The sequence below is a fragment of the Lissotriton vulgaris genome, chromosome 6 (assembly GCF_964263255.1).
Source record: "Lissotriton vulgaris chromosome 6, aLisVul1.2, whole genome shotgun sequence".
Taxonomy (NCBI): domain Eukaryota; kingdom Metazoa; phylum Chordata; class Amphibia; order Caudata; family Salamandridae; genus Lissotriton; species Lissotriton vulgaris.
Genome location: NC_141694.1, coordinates 1118290077 through 1118308588, shown reverse-complemented (window position 1 = coordinate 1118308588; position 18512 = coordinate 1118290077). Strand labels below are relative to the sequence as shown.

The window sequence follows — 18512 nt, the reverse complement described above, 5'->3', positions numbered from 1 at the left end:
GACCACAGCCCACTCAACCATCTTACAACTCAGTGTTGAACGGTTGCATGAATAAGCTTTGTATCGGACCACCAAACGTATAAAAAAATTGACTCTGTTTATCAATAAAATTCAATAAGGATTATTTGAAAAAAAAATGCTTCAGACTGTGCTTTGCAGGAGGCATAATATTCCACTGTGCTGCTTTATGATGAGTCAAAACTGTGACTATACCAAACTGAGATATCTCCAGCAAATACATTAATCACCAAACTTAGCTTGACATTTTTATTATACCCTGAAAATTGTTGGGCACAAAAGAAACTGTTTGGTTGGAGGGCGCACAGCGATTTGTATGGGGTTTCTATTATATTTCTTTGAGGGTTGGGTGCTACATACAGGTGGCACGTCCATCCGGCGTGCGTCTATAATACAAATAGTCACTGTGTCACTATATAGCTTGGTGACATCCCTGTTTTTTGTGCACACCTTAGGTGCTCGAACAAACAAGCTTCCAAAAAATAGGTTGTTTATACACTTTAATCGTGTTTCATCATTGATTTCATGAAGTTAGGTTTCTTTTCCTTATTTACATATTATACATTCTCGAAATGGCTCCAATGCATTTCGGGTGATGTACCCTTCATCTGGGAGCTTGTGTAACCGGTAACATTGGGCATTATAGGTTAGAGTGCTCCGTGCTGTGAAGGTTGACTTCTCCGACGTTCCTACTCCCCGCGAACCAGGAAGTGGAACCTATTTTTGGAAGCTTGTTTGTTCGAGCACCTAAGGTGTGCACAAAAAACAGGGATGTCACCAAGCTATATGGTGACACAGTGACTATTTGCACAAAAGAAACTCTGCAACAGGTGTATAACTCCATAAGAAGTTTGAAAATGCAGGGCACCTCCAGCTTGGTGTTCAGTGTGGTGGCACTGATCGCACTGCCGTAAAGTTGGCAATGCCACCTGAACAAGAAAAAACAAATGAGAAATCATTGCTCAATGCATGTCCAACCCACAAGGATCTTAAAGGTTATTTCCTCTACACTTTTAAACCCATTGTGATCAAAATTAGTCAGTATCAGCAGGCTATCAGTTTAGTTTAGTTTAAGTTTATGTTTAAGTTTAAGTTTATTTATTTGATTTAGTTCTCAGCTGAGAACCACAAATATTCAATACATCATATAACATTTTAAACAGTTTAGTTAAAAAAGAAAGGCTTTCATTCGAATACAAAGTTAAAATACGTTTTAAAAATGTATATAAATTGTAGCAAACAAACTCATTTGGGGGAGCATTACATAGTGTGATAAATTCTTGTACAGAGTTAATTCTATATTTTATATCAATTGGTTGAAAGAACCTATTTCTTGCCTCTACCACTGTCGCATTTGGGCAAGTGAACAACAAATGTTCCAAGTCCTGCTTCCCACCATTACAAAAATTACAAAGAATACTTGAGTTTTCTTTTGGTAGCCACTTGCATGGCCGGACTGGCCGTAGCGGGCACCGGGCAATCCCCCGGTGCGCCGCATGGGTGGGGGCCGGTTTTGGGCTCCTGGGGGCTGATTTTGTTACAGTGCCATTTTTGCAGCATAGCTGCAAAATAGGCCCTTTAACAAAATCGGGCGGAAACCGACCCTGGCAAAGAGCTCGGCGGCACCCCCAACCCCCGGGGGAGATGGGGGGGAGCAGCCGAGCACTTTGCCAGGGCCGGTTTTGGTTCCCAGTCGGCCCTGCCTATATGTAAAAGATTTTAAAGGAAGTATCCCAAATAAAAGCAGTATAATCGATTTCCTGACCCCATGCTTTAGATTAAAATTAATATACTGTTGTGTTCTCTTAAAAAACATGGGTGCATATTATCAAGGGGGTACATCTCCGCTTTTTTGTCTTTAAAAGCCAAGAAACCGGAGATAAAATTATCTCCCTATTACCTAGCTGTCGCTAACACCAGTTAGCGACAGCTAGTATGAGATAGCGACCATCTTGGGCCCCACTTTGCATGTCAGTGATATTTTTCACTAATGACATGCAAAGTGGGCGTGTCAAGATGTTAGCGACTGGAAACAGTCGCTAACATCGCTATCTCCTATTACCAACTTTTGGAGATATTCGCGCTAAGCGCGAATATCTCCAAAAGCTAACACCTGCCCTGAGCAGTTCTTAGCCATGTTATCCAATGGGAGGTGGATAACATGGCTAAGAGCATTAGCTCGTAATGCATGAATATCGCTGACTTTTCAGCGATATTCATGCATTGCGGCCGTTTTTTATTGCATTTACGATAAACCTTGGTCCCTCCCCAAACACGCTATCGAAATCTGGGACATTCTCGAAAACGACCAACCAGACCTAGCCTTTATCACAGAGACATGGCTGGACAACCATAGTACCCCGGACATCGCAACAGCTCTCCCCGACAACTATAAAAAACTCAACCTGAATAGGGAGAAACAGAAGGGAGGGGGGGGTTGCCTTACTGTTTAAAAACTCCCTCACATGCAGACAGGAGGTAATTACACAAGCCAGCAGCCATGAAGCTATGGCTTTTTCAGTATCCATCAACACCACCATCCTATTCGGCGGGGCCATAATCTATAACCCTCCTGCCTGCACCTCTGACTTCAACACCCAACTCCTATCGCAAGTCATGCCAATATGCCTTCAGAATAAAAATATACTGATTATAGGAGACTTTAACATCCACTATGAAAACAGTAACAACCCCCTCACCAGGCAACTGACCGAGAATATGAAGATCCTACAGCTACACCAAATAATTAATCAACCTACTCACAGGGCAGGACATACCCTTGACCTGTTATTTTCCAACATCAACTTCATCTCTATCTCAGCCATTAAACCTCTATTATGGACGGACCACTCCTTGGTCGAATTTAACCTTCAGCTTCCCACAAAAAAACCCAGATCCTCCAACCAAACCACAACCCATACCTGAAGCTATTCCAACTTTAAAGTGGAAACCTTTCGGGAAAACTTTGTCCAGCCTCCTAGGGGAGAGTCTAATGTTGATGAAGCAACAGATAGACTTCAGAGCCATATCGCTTCGGCTCTGGAGCACTGCTCACAGCTCCGGCGCAATGCCAATCCCAGGCGCACCGTGTCCGAAAACTGGTATGGGCAAGAACTAAAGGCTCAAAAAAGGAAATGCACAATGCTTGAACACAAATGGAGGCTAGCAAAAACCCAGGAGACGAGGGCTGCTTACAAAAAGGAACTCTCACAATATACTAAAGCTATCAGGAAGGCAAAAAAAGCTTACTTTTCTTGCAGAATCTTAGAGAACAAGAACTCCTCCAAAGAGCTCTTCAAAATTGTGAAAGAGCTCTGCAGCCCTGCTAATATCTTGTCCAACTTGACCCCCTCTCAAACAGATTGTGACAAAATGAATAACTTCTTTTGCGAAAAAATAGACAAGATCTATTCATCCTTCTCTAAAACAAAAACTAGCAGCCGGACGGATCACGAGTCCTCCTCTCCTCAAGCCTGCTGTACTAGCTTTGGCCCGTACTCCGAAGAGGAAGTAGGCAACGCAATGCTCGAAATCAAATCTGGCTCCCCCCTGGACCCCTGCCCCCACCATATTTTTCGGCAGCTCATCCCCCTGATCTGTCCTGCAGTGACCCAGGTACTAAATCATTCATTGGACGCCGCAGAGTTTCCATCCAGCTGGAAGATTGCCACAGTCACCCCCCTCATAAAAAAAGCTGGCTTAGATATTAACAACCCGGCCAATTACAGACCCATATCCAACTTCCCTATCTATCAAAAGTCCTAGAGAAACTGGTCAACAGACAACTGACCAGCTTTCTCGAGGCAAACAACCTGCTGGACGTCACACAGACGGGTTTCAGAGCCAATAATAGCACAGAAACAACCCTCCTGGCAGTACTAGATCACATCAGGATGCACGTGGATCAGGGCAAGACAGTTGCCTTGATATTGTTAGATCTCTCGGCGGCGTTCGACACCGTCCCCCCCCGCCTGCTCCTGGAAACTCTAGCAACCAAAGGAATCAGGGAAAAAGCTTTGGGCTGGCTGCGATCTTTCCTATTGGAAAGATCTCAATCAGTACGCATGGGTAATTTCTCTTCCCCATGCCGGAACATCAATTACGGGGTCCCACAGGGGGCCTCATTAAGCCCAACTTTGTTTAACATTTTTGTTTCATCCCTGGCGGGAATAGGCAGGAAGTGGGGTATGGAAATCTGTTCCTATGCCGACGACACCCAACTCACTGTCATCCTGGATGAAAAAAACAATCCTAAAGAAAGGCTACTCAACTGTCTTACTGAATTGGCGGAATGGATGCACCAGCATTGTCTAAAGCTCAATGCAGATAAATCTGAGATACTTCTGTTCGGAAGCCACACCCAGCTGTGGGATGACAGCTGGTGGCCAAAAGAACTGGGCATTCCACCTACCCCATCACAAACAGCAAGAAACCTTGGAATAACTATAGACACTGCCTTATCCATGAAGACTCATGTAGCCGCCATATGCGGAAAAGGCTTCGCAATCCTAAAAATGCTTAAGAGAGTCTTCCCATGGATTCCAATGGAGTGCAGAAAGATCCTGGTCCAGTCACTCCTGATGAGTAGGCTGGACTATGGAAACTCCCTGTTTGTAGGCATGGCAGAGTACCTGTTTACCAAACTCCAAATGGTGCAGAACGCTGCAGCCAAGGCCATCTGTATGAAACGGAAATACGACTCGGCCAAGAGCTGTTTGCGTTATCTCCACTGGCTCCCGATGAAGCAGAGAGCATCTTTTAAAATGATGTGCATTGCTCATAGAGCACTGCACAAAACTGGTCCCCTCATCCTTAGAAATAGGATTCAGTACTATGCTCCAACACGGAACCTCCGCTCCCAATTCTTGGCTCGTGCAAAAACCTGCCGGGTAAAAAGAGCTAGGATGGGAGAGCGCGCTTTTTCCCACATCGCTGCTGCCAAATGGAATGAACTACCCACAGCCCTCCGACTTACAGAATGCCACCTGGCATTTAGGAAACAGTTAAAAACCTTTCTCTTTCCCCAGCCTGAATAATTAAAAGAGCCCTCACCCACATCATACACACACTAGCTAACATAGCGCCGTGATATCCTACCCTGGATGATTGTTAGCGCTCTACAAGAAACTAAAATAAAAAAAAAAAAAAATATCTGCGATAAAAATCGCCGCAGCTCAGCGGTAAATTTTTGTCTCTAACCAAGCAATAGCGATAATTATAGCTATTGCTTGGCAATATGCCCCATAGTTTCTGCATTTTTTTTATATAATGAAAATTTAGCGCAGTGTTGACAGTCAAGATCAAAGCTGAGTCTTGGGGTGAAGTGTTTTAAAAAGAGCTTCAGCTGGGCAGGAGTCCATGACTGTAACAAATTAATATTAACATTAGATAATTTAAAAGCAGTTAAAACATTCCTTGAAAATACATGTTTTGAAGATTCTTTTTCAAATGACCCTGCTTTAAATAGAGATCGAAGCGTTCCTTCTTCAGCATGGAGGAGGTTATACCTCCATCTGATGATATTGGAAATTCCTCTGGCATAGGAGCTGATTAATGAGAACTCGAGGCGGAGAGCTTGTACTGGTACAGCTTGAGACAGCTTTGTTAGTTTCTGTAAGCTCTTCCCTACTTTTAGGTCTAGATAGTTCCACTGGCTTATTGGGATGTATTCAAGAGCATATGACAGTACTGGTGGAATCTTGGCGCTGTATACCTGAAACAGTGAAGAAAAGTGTCTTTGTCCAGTTGAAGCATATAAGTGTGAAAGTGACCCCACATGAACGTCGGATTTACGAGTCAGGTTCTGGGTATGGAGCACATTTTGTAGAGACTTTATGAAGATTCAACCTAAATAGGTATACTATTTTCTCACTTCCAACGTTTTTCCCCCTAGAGTCCAGTTGAATTTGGCACTCTGTTTCCTTCCTGAAAGATGAACTATTTTTGTTTTCGCGATGTTCGGTATTAAATAGTTTTCCTCCGTATAATTGTGGAGTGCTTGCATGTTTCTTTGCAGGCCAAATGGTGTTAGGTCTAAAATGATTACATCGTCTGCATACACCATGGTGTGAATTTTGAGGAGGGCAATTTTAGGTGGAAAGTTGCAGATCTGTTTAAAACATTCAGGCAGATCGCTAAGGTAAAGGGAAAACAGTAGCGGAGTAAGAAGGCATCCTTGCCTAAGGCCATTTGGGGTCGGGATAGTGTTTGTGAGTCTCTTTTCCCTCCCCATTCGAACCTGACACCAGGTTCCCGAATATAAGGAAATTATTATATGGAGTCATTGATCCGGGATACCAATTTTGCTGAGTTTTCTCCAAAGTGTTCCTCTATCCCTTCAATTAATGTATTGTTAAAGTCAATGAAAGCAGCATACACAACCATTGGATTTTATAGTCACATATTTGTCTAAGATGGTTTGCAGCATCGCAATATTGTCAGTGACCGAGTGCTTTGGTCTGAATCCGGGCTTGATATGGGGGGATTAGTCCGGATGAAAAAGCCCAGTCCTTAAGGTGGTCTAATACTGCTGCTGTGAAAATCTTTCCTGTTGCATCTAGAAGGGCTATCTGCCTATAGTTGCCAGGATGCAGCCTTGAACCCTTTTTGTGTATTTGGGGATTACCCCGGTGGCAAAGATATGGTTAAAAAGGGGGATAACATCTTGCTCCATGCTTTAGGGTTGCATTGGAGGACCTTGATCGGGATTTGGTCTGGATCCGTTGCTTCCGTTGTTCTCGCCTTTTTTATATATAGCTCAATTGAAAAGGGACTTGGTGCTCCAATATTTAAAGATTTTACTTCTGGATTTCTAGCCAGATTATTAGAAAATTCTAAATTAGTATTTAGTTCATATAGATTGGCAAGGTATGATTCTCATTCTGCCGGAGGCATCGGGATGGCTTGTAATATTTTTTTCGTGCCTGTTTCATAAATTCACCTTTTGGTTTAGGAGGATTTTGCACTTTACATTTTCCACAAACTCCTGCTATTAGAGTTGATTTTAATTGCTCTTTCTTCCTTTTTTTCTCCACTAGATATTTTAGCATTCCAATTGGGTTTCGAGCATTTGATCGGAATATTTCAATATATTCCCTAAATGAGTTAGAACTGATTCCAGGATACTTTAGGTGAACAGAGATTTGGATACTCGGGTGTAATTATTAGAGAGTCCTGTAGTTTTATTAAGAGAAAAATCTGGTGATTTATCGAGGGATCCCTCTATATCAGATGGTTTTTGTGGAGTACTAGTCCGAACATTCTGTGGCTCCTTTAGGGTTCCAGTGTGGAAAATCAGATCTTTGATATTAATATCTGAGCAAGTGATGTTGTACTCTTTAGATTGCTGTATTGGGAATGATTCCGGTATTATTGATTTTGATACAGTAAGGTTAGTAATTGACTCATTCAGGTCTATCGGGGTACTTTTTGGGGGGATGTCTGGTGTTCTTTGATTTTGGATTTGGGTTTGATCATTGGTTTGTTTTCCATTTTTTCCAGCCTCATTATTCCCTTTTTTTTATGGTCTATCTGGTGATCTTTTTTGTTATTGCCCCTGTTCATCTGATTTTAGTTTTGTGAAGTATTTTTTAATTCCAGGGATCAATACATACTTTCCTGCTCTTATCATCTTTCCAGCGCTCTTTGTAGTTGTCTCTTCTGTTCCCATCCTCTTCAGAAAGATAGTTCTTGATCTTAATTTTTTATAGGCCATTAGAGTGCAGAAGATAACTTAGTATGATTTCAATCGTGCTAGTTATGTTGAGGGGGTACTATCTGGTGGATCATGACCATCCGTGCACTTAATCCTACTGTTCACTGCTGTCCCCCTACTTTTTTTAATCCGGCAAGGTCGTAGCGGTAGACAGTGTGCACTCCTTGCTAAGCTGACAAGATCCAACATTAGAGAAATACCCTTGGCCAATACCAGGCAACACAGCCAGGGAGGTTTAGCTCCAAAGCGCCATTGCACGGGTGCGCCGCTCATGCAACACGGGACTAAGTGCCAAGTTTCCACTTCCTAACTCACAGCTTCTTATGCAGTTTTATAGTTTTTACAGACACTGGTCATTAGCTCGTTGATTACTGAACTGCTATTACTGCTGGTTATTCCTGCTGCTCAAGCGGACTAGTAATTAAAGCCTGTCTCCAGCTTAGGCTTAGGGCCTTGATAGGCACTATAGTAAATACAGATGGCCACTTAGATGTGATTAGAGGCAGATGCCAGTCGGAAGCTTCATCCACCGCAACCCCCTTGCTCCCATAGACCACCTTCTCCTGTACTCACGGCCTCTCCTCACAGTCCTCACTGTATCTTCACGGCGTCCTCGCTCTGCTGCTGTTGCTCCTCTAATATTTTCAAGAATGATTTGCGACTCCTGCCGCGTAAGAAGGCAACTCGTGGCTTTCTGCCGCACTCTGCAATGTTTATGCGCCCCTGCAGCGGTGAGAAGCCCACACAGTCCACATGGCCTCTGCTGCGTCAGGTACGTATTCCGCTGCTCCCTGGTCGGCAACTCGCGACTCCTGCCGCACTGGACGGCAACTCGCAGCTCCCAACGCGCAGGGGAGTAATTTGCACTCCCGCTGCGCTGGAAGGCACTCGCAGCTCCCGCCGCGCAGGAGAGCAATTCGCGGCTCCCACCACACTGGGAGGCAACTTGCAGCTCCCTTTGAAATTGGAGGCACCATGGTAGTATGGATCATATCTTTTTTTTTATCAACTTGGTCTCAATCCATCCAACTTTAGCACTTTTGTTTCCCTCCTAAACCACTAACTTGGGTGTGCCAGAAGAAGCCATATTTCTCCCCTGCTTTATTCTTTATACCGAAGTCCTCTCATCTTCCTGCTACAGAAGTTTCTAGTCAAAATTATGTTGATGACACACAACTCATTTGTTGCCTCATCTTATCTCCAACCCTACAGAGAACCAATCCAATATTTTGAAACAGAATCCAATCAGTAACAAAATAAACAGACAGGACTCCACCTTGGGGCTATCAATCCTGGATCAATGTCCGACTCCTGTAGAATAAGCCCATAATCCAGTCATCATTCTTGCACTAAGCTATCCTTAGAGTGATAGACACTCCCCTTCACCAAAATGTGTCTTTTCCACCTTTAACAACTGATGAGAATCTCCCCAATTCTTTAATTCACACACAAAGGGATGGGTGCTAATGCTTTTGTTCAGACAAGACTGGATTGCAGAAACTCAGCCGACCTTTGGCTGCCCAAAAATGGTGGTTGGTTTGATAGAACTACAAAACACAGCAGTAAGACTTATTTTCAATCTATTAAAAGTTTCACCTTGTATCATTATTCCACATCCAGCTTCACTGTTTGCCTTTAAACAAACCTATCCAGTTGAAGGTGGTGAGCATCAAGCCTCATTTCTGTAGCGCATCTGTTATTTTTTTATCATCAAATTTTGACCTGGTGAAAGAGAGATAAAGGCATAAAAGGAGAAAGAAAACAGTGACAAAGGTAGAAAGAGGTTATGAAAAAGGACCTGCCAGAGTGAGATTAAGAGACCGGAATTTTATGGTGATAGAAGAAATATGCCGAAGGTGGAATCAAGGCTAGGCAGCCTTGGTATTCAGCCACCCGGGATTCAGCAGTGCTGGAGAAGAGCACTACTCTTATTCTTTTTTTACAAATGACTCCTTCAAAGAGCCATCTGGTCAAAGAGGTGCACTATGTAGGTTAAATGTTACCAAGCTGCACAGTGATACTGAAGTGTTGAATGAGCAGGCATTACTTATATTCCAGGTTTGTCGGTTCAAGAACAGTGACATATGAATTAAGTGCTGCATAGTGTGTTTCATAGCTGGATATGCAGAGGTTTTTATCTTTCCTCCAACTCTTTCTTACATTCCTTTCTTTCCTTAAAGGTCCTGCAGATGGCAAACCAGATCCCAGTGTCCTGGCTGTCTTTCATGATTACATTAAAGCGATGCCTTTGGTTGCGGAAGCGAACCAGATGAGTAAGGACCTGTCTAAGGTAAAGCTTTTATACTGCTTATCAAATCCCTCTTAACTCATACTTTCTCAGTAAGATCAACTCCACACCACCCTCACAGGTGTAGAAAGTAACTGCAGACATCATTGACTGAGGTACATTTCTGACCATCCAACCATTTCCAGCATGAGGAACTGTCAGGGAGAAGTTTGTGTGATGGTCATAAACTCATGTGATTGTGGGCATTCAATAACTTCAAAGCTAACCATGGTTTGCAATGTGCACTCCCCTGTTATTGTGGGGTTTACTAACTTGTAATAATACATGGTTGAGGGTATTAGTTTTAGGAAGTGAAAGCATATAATACTGCAAGCTTCATTTCCAAATTCCCTGCAGTAGTAAATCAGATTTAGGATCAAAAATGTATATATAAAATCAGGCCCTGTGTTTTCACTTTCCATTAACAGTGTAATTATTTCTAAGATGATCTTACCAAATGGGAATGATTATGGCTAAACACTATAAAGAAGGAAGCGCTGGAGGAGTGGATAGCATTGTCAAACATCTACAGCCATAATACCCACAGTTTACAATCATGTACAAAAAAACTATATCGTATCCATGTCTGGGCTAGGGCTATTCCCGTGTTCTTTGTTTTCAGACAGCCATAAAGTTCATCAAGGTAAATGGAGCAATTGGTGCAAGCATTTACTATTTAACACTAACTTCTTTATTAAGTATGCTTGCATGACAGCCAGTCTCTCAGAAGTTGAGGGGACATCCCCAACTTGCTGGAGAACCTGTGGATCTTCCTATCACCAAGAAACAGGCCTGTTCATGGTGTGTGGTGCTCCCAGAAGAAGGCAACTGCCAAGTGGAAGAGTTGCTGGGGCTGACTAGAGTTGTGAATTGTCATCTTGTCTGCCAGAATCTCACAGAACGGGGTTTATGTAGTGAACTGCATAACAAAAATAAACCTATGACAAGACACCATCGGGCAGCCCTGGATCATGGCCAGAGTACTGGTGCTCTCCCTGCCGTTAGATGACTTCCCTTTCACTTATCCAATTATATATCCTCCGGCTCATTTGGACCCCCATGGTGTTGAACGACTACACCCTTGGGAGCCAGTTGTACTAGAGTCTCTGGTGTGGGAATAGACCACGAATGAGTGTCCCATATCAGTCCCCGGAACGCCTTACCGCTCTTTTTTAACTGGTGCTTGCTCTGTAGACTTAAGGCCAGATAGGACACTGCTCTATTTCAACTTGCCTTCTTTGCCTAACCTTTCTCCCTCCATCTCTCTCTATATACACCTTTTTACCACCTTTTTACCTCTCATCTATGCCTCTGAACTCTTTCTACTTCTGTCTACCTGTGAATTACCCTCACCTCTATTTGTCTACTACATATCTGTCTCTGCTTCATTACATTTCTCTCTAACACTCTTCTCTCTTCACATCGCCCCTCTGCTTACTTTTAACTCTGTTTCACTGCACTCAGAATCTGATCTGTCTTTCAAAAATTCTTATTCTGTTGTGTATTGTATTGTAATTGCAGTTGTGTAGTGTGTACAACCCCTGATGAGGCAGAGATGTGCTTTATGGTAGGGAGCAGTCCAAAGTTTGTGGTTAATCCGGTGGCTATTAGTTATTGTAGCATATTGTTGGTTACTGGGTCAGTCCTGTGCTCTGAGGGAACATTTTTAAGCATTTGCTCTAGTTTCTTGTGAGGAATTAAGTTATTGGGAGTTAGGTCTGATTATTGGGGTGAGTTCATGCAAGTGTGAAAAATGGGATAAAGAAATAATGTACAAAAGGTTAGATATTGTGAGATTGCAAGAGGTTACACAGTTAGGAATTTGTGATTAACAAGAGTGGGATGAGTCGATAGGCTACGAAAGGTTAGATATTGAAGAGATGGTTACTAGTGAGGTAGGCATGTGGTAGAGTAGGATACACCCGGTTGCACTAAGGCAGGCAAAATATGAAGTATAAGGAGAGTATACTTCAAATAGAAAACACAGGAGAGAGAATAATCACTAGCTATAAATAAAAGTTTTATCCTGCAGGTTTTTTTTTGGGCAGGGGTAGGGTATTGAGATAGGATGGAACTAGAGGAAGTATAAAGTGTAGAATGGTTGAGAGTTGATATTCTGTAACAGGTAATATATATTGGTGTATCTTTGGTTGTTTCTTTTGGTTGTTGGTGTTGATAATGTCATTTGTTTTTTACATAGATAGTTTGGTTAATGGTACTGAGTTATGCAGTATGTCCAGATAGATGGTACTTTAGGTTTGTCTGATGAGACATCCAGGAATGGACAACGTCTGGGTTTTCCATTGATTATTCCTTTATTTATTTATTTATTTGAGGCAGATGCATGAGTAGGGTTTTTCTAGGGTGATGCAGTTCTATCTGATATTAATAGGGGTTGTTTGTAACAGGATTCTGCTTATTTTGCTCTTCATTGATCCTAAAGAGTACTAGAGGATATATGCCTGTAACTTGAAACTGAGTTCATATGGATTATTTGTTGGTTCGTATTGGGATTAACCTGTGCTTAACCACCTCTCTGAACTTTAATTGATTCTCAGTAGCTCTGATCTTTACAGCTACGGAATGCCATTGTTTTGTGGCTTGTTTGGAGAAAATAGTGCTACCAATTTTTTTTCCTGTAAGCAGGAAATATTAAGTGCAATGCCAGTCTGAGCGCAAGTTTGTAGGTTGGGAATATTTTTGGATACTTGCTTGAATTACTTTTGATCCTTTGCCATTTATAACTCTGTGTGTGATACATAGTGGCTTGAAAGATGATGTTCTTTCAGTTGGGAGCCAGTGTAAAACCCACAGGACCATAGAGATGTGGGTTTGTACTTTTACATTTGGAACTAGTCTTAATGCTGATTTTTGGATTCTTTGTAGCTTCTGGTAGTTTTTATTGGGATTTCACAGCTTGTACATCACACAAACAGTAGCATCTTCTTCAGAATAGTGCAACAATTAAGGGACATATTTACAATTACTGGCGCATCCCTGCAAATTAGCAGGGATGCGCCAGTAATTGTGCGCCATGCCTCCGCCACCCATGATGCGCCGCATTTACAATGCGGCGCACCATGGGGCAAAAACGGCACAGATGCGTCATGCATCTGTGCCGTAAAAGTGTTGCATTGCTGGAGTTGAGTCGCATGTCCGACGCAACTCCAGCAATGCTCTGTGGGTGCCCATTCTACTAATGCTGCATCAAGACTTACGCCTGCTTCAAGCAGGCGCAGGGTTTTGACGTAGCATTGGCCTAAAAGTGACTGAGTGAAATCTTGTAGATTTCACTCAGCCACTTTAAGGAGGCGTTCCTGCGCAGGAACGCCCCCCCGCGCCGGAACGCCTCCTTAAGGCGCAGATCTTTACAACGTGATGCATCTCCCAGATGCGTCACGTTGTAAATAGCCCGCACCATGGCGCATCTTTTGCACCACCGCTGCGTCACAAAAGTGACATAACGGCTGCGCAAAAGAGGCACAAGAGGCTTGTAAATCTGCCCCTTAGTAATTATGTTAAGAGAAAAAAAAAATAATAATAATAATAATAATAATAATATTCATCAATAAATTAAATTCATCTTTGGTCTACATGTACATACTTCCATTGTGCATCTGTGTACCTTCCATGTACTTGGATCTGTGTGTCTGTTACTTTTCTCCTGAAAAAGCATATCCAATGCACTACCCTATTTCTCATCCTGTGCCTCTATCAATATATTTAATCTAAATATACTTACTTCCTTTCTGTATCTATATACTTTCAATGTACTTATAGATCTATATATTTATTACTTTCTTCTAATGTAGCATTTCCAATGCACTAGCCTATTTTTCAGCCTATACTTTGCTCAATATATCTTCTAGCCAAACCTTCTGACTCATCTCAAACTTCTTTCTACTGCTCCTTCTAATGCACTACCCTATCTATCATCCTATACATCTATCAATATATCCTCTACATCCACTCTCTCCTTTATCCCAAACCCCATACCACTACTATGATCGCCAAAATAACCCTTTCTAGACTCTCTCCTGCTTTCCCCCCCTTGCATCATCTGACACCTATTTTCACTACACCGGTCCCCTAACACAAACCTTTCTAAACTCTCCCCTCTAACTCCTTCCCTCCAAAACTCCTTTTTACTCATCCAAAAGCCTATTCCTACTGCTAAGAACTAAAAAAAAAAAACCTTCACTCTTTTATCCCTCCACTATCCTTTTCAATCAAAATTAACAGACTAACATGTTCCCTTCTCAAATTCCATATTCAACTATACTAATATACTGCCCAAATAACTGAATAACATATCTACTACTCAAATTACTTCATATTTATACTATACTAATTTTCAATGCTAATCCTTTATGGGTTCCGGAGTGGCGAGCTACTCGCCAGATAAGCGCTTCAACACCCATCAGGGGTAACAAGTGCTATATGAATGCAAATCTTTCTTCCCCTTTTATCCCTCCGCTATCCTTCTCACTCCATGTAACAAACTAATATCCACCACTGAAATTACCTCATATTTCACCATATTAATGCGCCACTAATACTTTATAGGCTTCCTGAATAGCGTGCGTCAACAAGCGATAAATAAATACAAACCTTTGTCCTCCTCTATCCTTCTGCTATTATTCCAAATCCAAATAACTGACTAACCTATCCACCACTTAAAATGTACTTGCAAGTTTCACTATACTAATTCAACACTAATCCTCTATGGGTCCCGGAGTAGAGTGCTACCCGCCGAAAAAGCGCTTCGAAGCCTCGTTAGGGGTAGTAAGCGCTATATAAATGCAATTACAATACAATACAATATAACAGTGATTTGCAGGGCGAGACTGGCCGTAGCGATCTCCTGGCGTTTTTCCTGTGGGCCTGAAGGGTGGAGGCAAGTTTTCCAGCAGTAGAGGCCGATTTTCTTACTGGGGGCTGGTTTTGCAGCAGTGCTGCCATATCAGCCCCCTGTAACAAAAGCGGCAGCAGTGATAAAGAGTCAGCAGTGCTGCTTCTCACTGCTAGCCTCCATCTCCTCCCCCCTGGGCCGGTCCAGCAGAATTGCCAGGGCTGATTTGTGTTCCCAGTCCGGCTCTGATGATGTGTCGTCACAAACGGTGAGGTTTCCCTTAGAACCAGTTGAAGCATATGCCTCCTTCCTCCCTCCCCATGAGCTGTTGTACGGTCTTATCTATGTTACAGGGTAATGTATGGCCTATTTCTGCACTGGCGAGTATGTAAGGTCGGTTGGCTAGCATTAATCCCATCAATGTAGATATTCGCGGGGAAGAGAGCACCGGGAGTAATCTTAGTAGCGTGGCGAGCCCTAGTGTGTAGCCATCCTTGTTGATCAAATGAGTGAATCGATGGGGGTATTGGGGTCTTGAGTAAAAATGCGATCCACCACAGTTTCCAAAGCATAGGCCTTGTCTGATGTGCCTATCCCTCGCCTGCCTTCTGTCAAGTGCACCCTCCCCTCACATCCTGCCCATTTCTCTATTACTCTCCTCCATGCATGTGCTCGAGGCCCCCCAGGTGACTTCAAATCTCTTGTGATTTCACGCTTGACCAATATGAACGTCAAGTCCTGAAACTTGCTTGTGATGTTGCTTTAGAAGTATGTAGGAACCACCCTAGGAGACATCGGCCAGAGGAGCAAGGGATCTCCTTTTTGATGGCAGCCGCAATCCTTCTCGCAACCTCCACCCAGTAAGTGCACAGCGAGGGACAGGAGCGAAGCATGTGTAAGATGTTAGCTCCCACCTCCCTACAATGGGGGCAGGCTGCATCAGCCACCCTGAAATATCTACCAACATGTTTTGGAGAGAGGTATGCTCTGTGGAGGACATAATTGATCAGTTTAAGCGGGCGTATCTAGATATCTTTGGTGTTCTGTGACAACAAAGATTTGGTAGTGGTGTTCCCTAAAAGAGAGTAACCACACCTTCACATGCGAGTTGAATGAAGTAGTAGTTTGGGACAAACAGTTATTGGGGATATCCTAAATCTAGTCGGAGTGCTAAGGAGACCACCGTCACTCACTACCAAGGGTGACTAGAAGCAGATCTAAAAGATCAGCAAAAACAACAATACACAGTGGGGTCAGTTAAGCACTATCCTATAGCCAATGTCAAAAATGATCTGTTAATCATAACAATTTTACGTTCCAAGTAATCATAACGTTGCACATTTCATCAACAATATTTTCTTTGAGACAAGATGGTCAAGTCAAAGTCCTTTTGAGTATGTTATTTCATTTATTCATAAATATTAGAAGGAACAGCCAACGTCTGTACCCAGTCCGTACCAAGACTTTCTCAAGGCTCGATGGATGAATAGAATATTACAAGTTGAGGAATGGCGGTAAGGCGCAAAATAAATAAATCGTCCCAGACCCGAGCAATAATCGTGCCCCGGTGCACCAATCTTAATTGTCGTTTGAAGGAGAATGTAAAAACCTAGCAAAAAAGGTAATCGTACACAGACTCTCTCAATTGTCAACCACGGTAAAGTTATGGTGTAGTCGAATTGCATGATCACAATGTATCTCTACTAAGGGTGATGATGTGGATCCAACAATTATTCAAAGTATATTTGTCAAAACTCAAATATCCTGATTGTATGTCAGTCAGTAGATAGGAAGATAGGGAATCACTACAAGAACTAGATGTGGTCGTGTAGCAAGGTGAAGCGCTACATCCACGATCCGGAGTATCCTGAAGTTCGTCCTCTTGATAACGCGACGGTCGCGTTATCAAGCGGACGAACTTCAGGATATTGCCTTGTACCAGTTGGCACAGTGTATATGTGTAATTATATTTCTAATGTGTTCTGGATAATGCAAAGGCTATTTTTATAACCTTGTGTGGAGTTTCTTTTGTAGTCTGCCTAGTGTGTTGCTGCTGTGTGTGCCTGGCGCAAAAGCTTTACTAATCACAAAGACTAATCACAACGCTGCTGTAATGCAGAGTTGTGATTGGCTAGAGGAGTTTTGGAGCTTGTGTGCTTCCTGGTTCCTGCGTTGGAGGAGAGGTGGTGGCTGGCAACCAGCAGGTAAGTTTTCTTTTCTTTTTTTCCCTAACCCCCACACCCTCCCACACCCCCCGCCACTGTTCCCTACCAGCCACCACTGATGCCCACTTTGAAAGTAGGCTAGTCACTGACGGAAGATTCACGTATTTTGAAACTTGATTTCTTTGTAATCACTCTGCAAGAGTGTATGTATCAGTGAGCGGAATTAAAATGGTTTTTAAATTAAATTAAGGTTCTATGTTAGGACTGGAGGAGAGGATTATGCTTTAAACTTCCTTCGCTTTTGCTTTAATAAAAAAAATTCAACAGCAGCCATTTTTTACATTCCAGAAAAAACACTTACCCACAAACACTAGGAAAACCTCCATATTTTCACAGTCCTTCTTTAATGTCCATGGCAAAGGATCACATATAGTTCTTCCTCCCTGCTTGGACCCCCTCTTTCTTCACTGCTCATCCTGTCTTTCGGGACTTTTCTTTGTTGTCTCGGGGTTTCAGGGTGTTTTTCTGTCTTAATTCTTATCGATTTTAAGGGGTTTGCTAATTATTTCGCCTATGATGGTAATGTGTGGCTTTTGTCCTTTTCTTGAAGGTTTATCCTTTGCTTTTGCACTTTTCATGCGGCCAGGCCAATTTTCCAACACATGTAGTGTGTGCCTCAGCCGCTACACAGCACTGCTCTGCACACCTCGCTGGCTACTGACCGCGCGTCTCATCTCCTCCTCACAGCAGGAGGAGACCGCGTTGCCGGAGCCTCGATCTGCTGAGCCTTGTCCCCGGTGCCAAAAGTGACTCCTGGTTTAGGGTCTGTACTCCCCGCACTTGTTCCTAAAACACCACAGCGGTCATTATTTGCAAGCACTCTAGCGCTGTCACCCGTACGGGCCGTATCGCACCACATCAGTTTTTTTATATTTAGGCACATCCCGGCAGCAGAGCCCGAGTGACAGTGACGGGTGGTAGTGTGCCAAGGGATCGTGCCTCCCAACTGTGTTCCTCTGGCCACCCATATTGTCTGGGTCTCCCCAGCCCCATATTGCACATGAGCATGTGCTGCAGTCTAACTATAGCTCCTGCAAGACTGCCTGGGCCGTAGTTTGAACACCCATCCTGTCACCTCCAAGGCCTTTCTTTACTGTTGCACCTCGTTATAATGGAGGTGTCTGGTGAAACGTATGAGGATGAGGATTCTCTTGCGTATCTGCAATGGAATGAAGATTTCTATGAGGCAGTTGACTCCTCCATCTACAGGGTTGTTAATGATTTAGTAGGCCCCATGGAACTGTGCCTGTCTGACAGGATTGCACAAGAGTGTGCCAAGATTGCCTAAGTATATGCCCCACTGAGGCCCTAGCCCCCCCCCCCCACCCCCGGGGGATGCCCCAAAGGATGCCTCTCCCTTGAAGAAGAGGTGCAAGGAGGGGCTGGACAGGGACGCTTTCGCACACCGTAAACGAG

The 18512-nt window shown here is 43.2% G+C and overlaps 1 protein-coding gene across 1 annotated transcript in view; it reads left to right on the top strand.

Moving 5' to 3' along the window:
- LOC147708518 (kinesin-like protein KIF28) overlaps positions 1 to 18512 on the top strand; it is a 685351-nt gene that overhangs the window by 370445 nt on the left and 296394 nt on the right. Inside the window, exon 14 of the mRNA XM_086927203.1 lies at positions 9913 to 10022. Within this exon, the coding sequence (XP_086783329.1) occupies positions 9913 to 10022 (110 nt within the window). The remainder of the gene's footprint in view (positions 1 to 9912; positions 10023 to 18512) is intronic.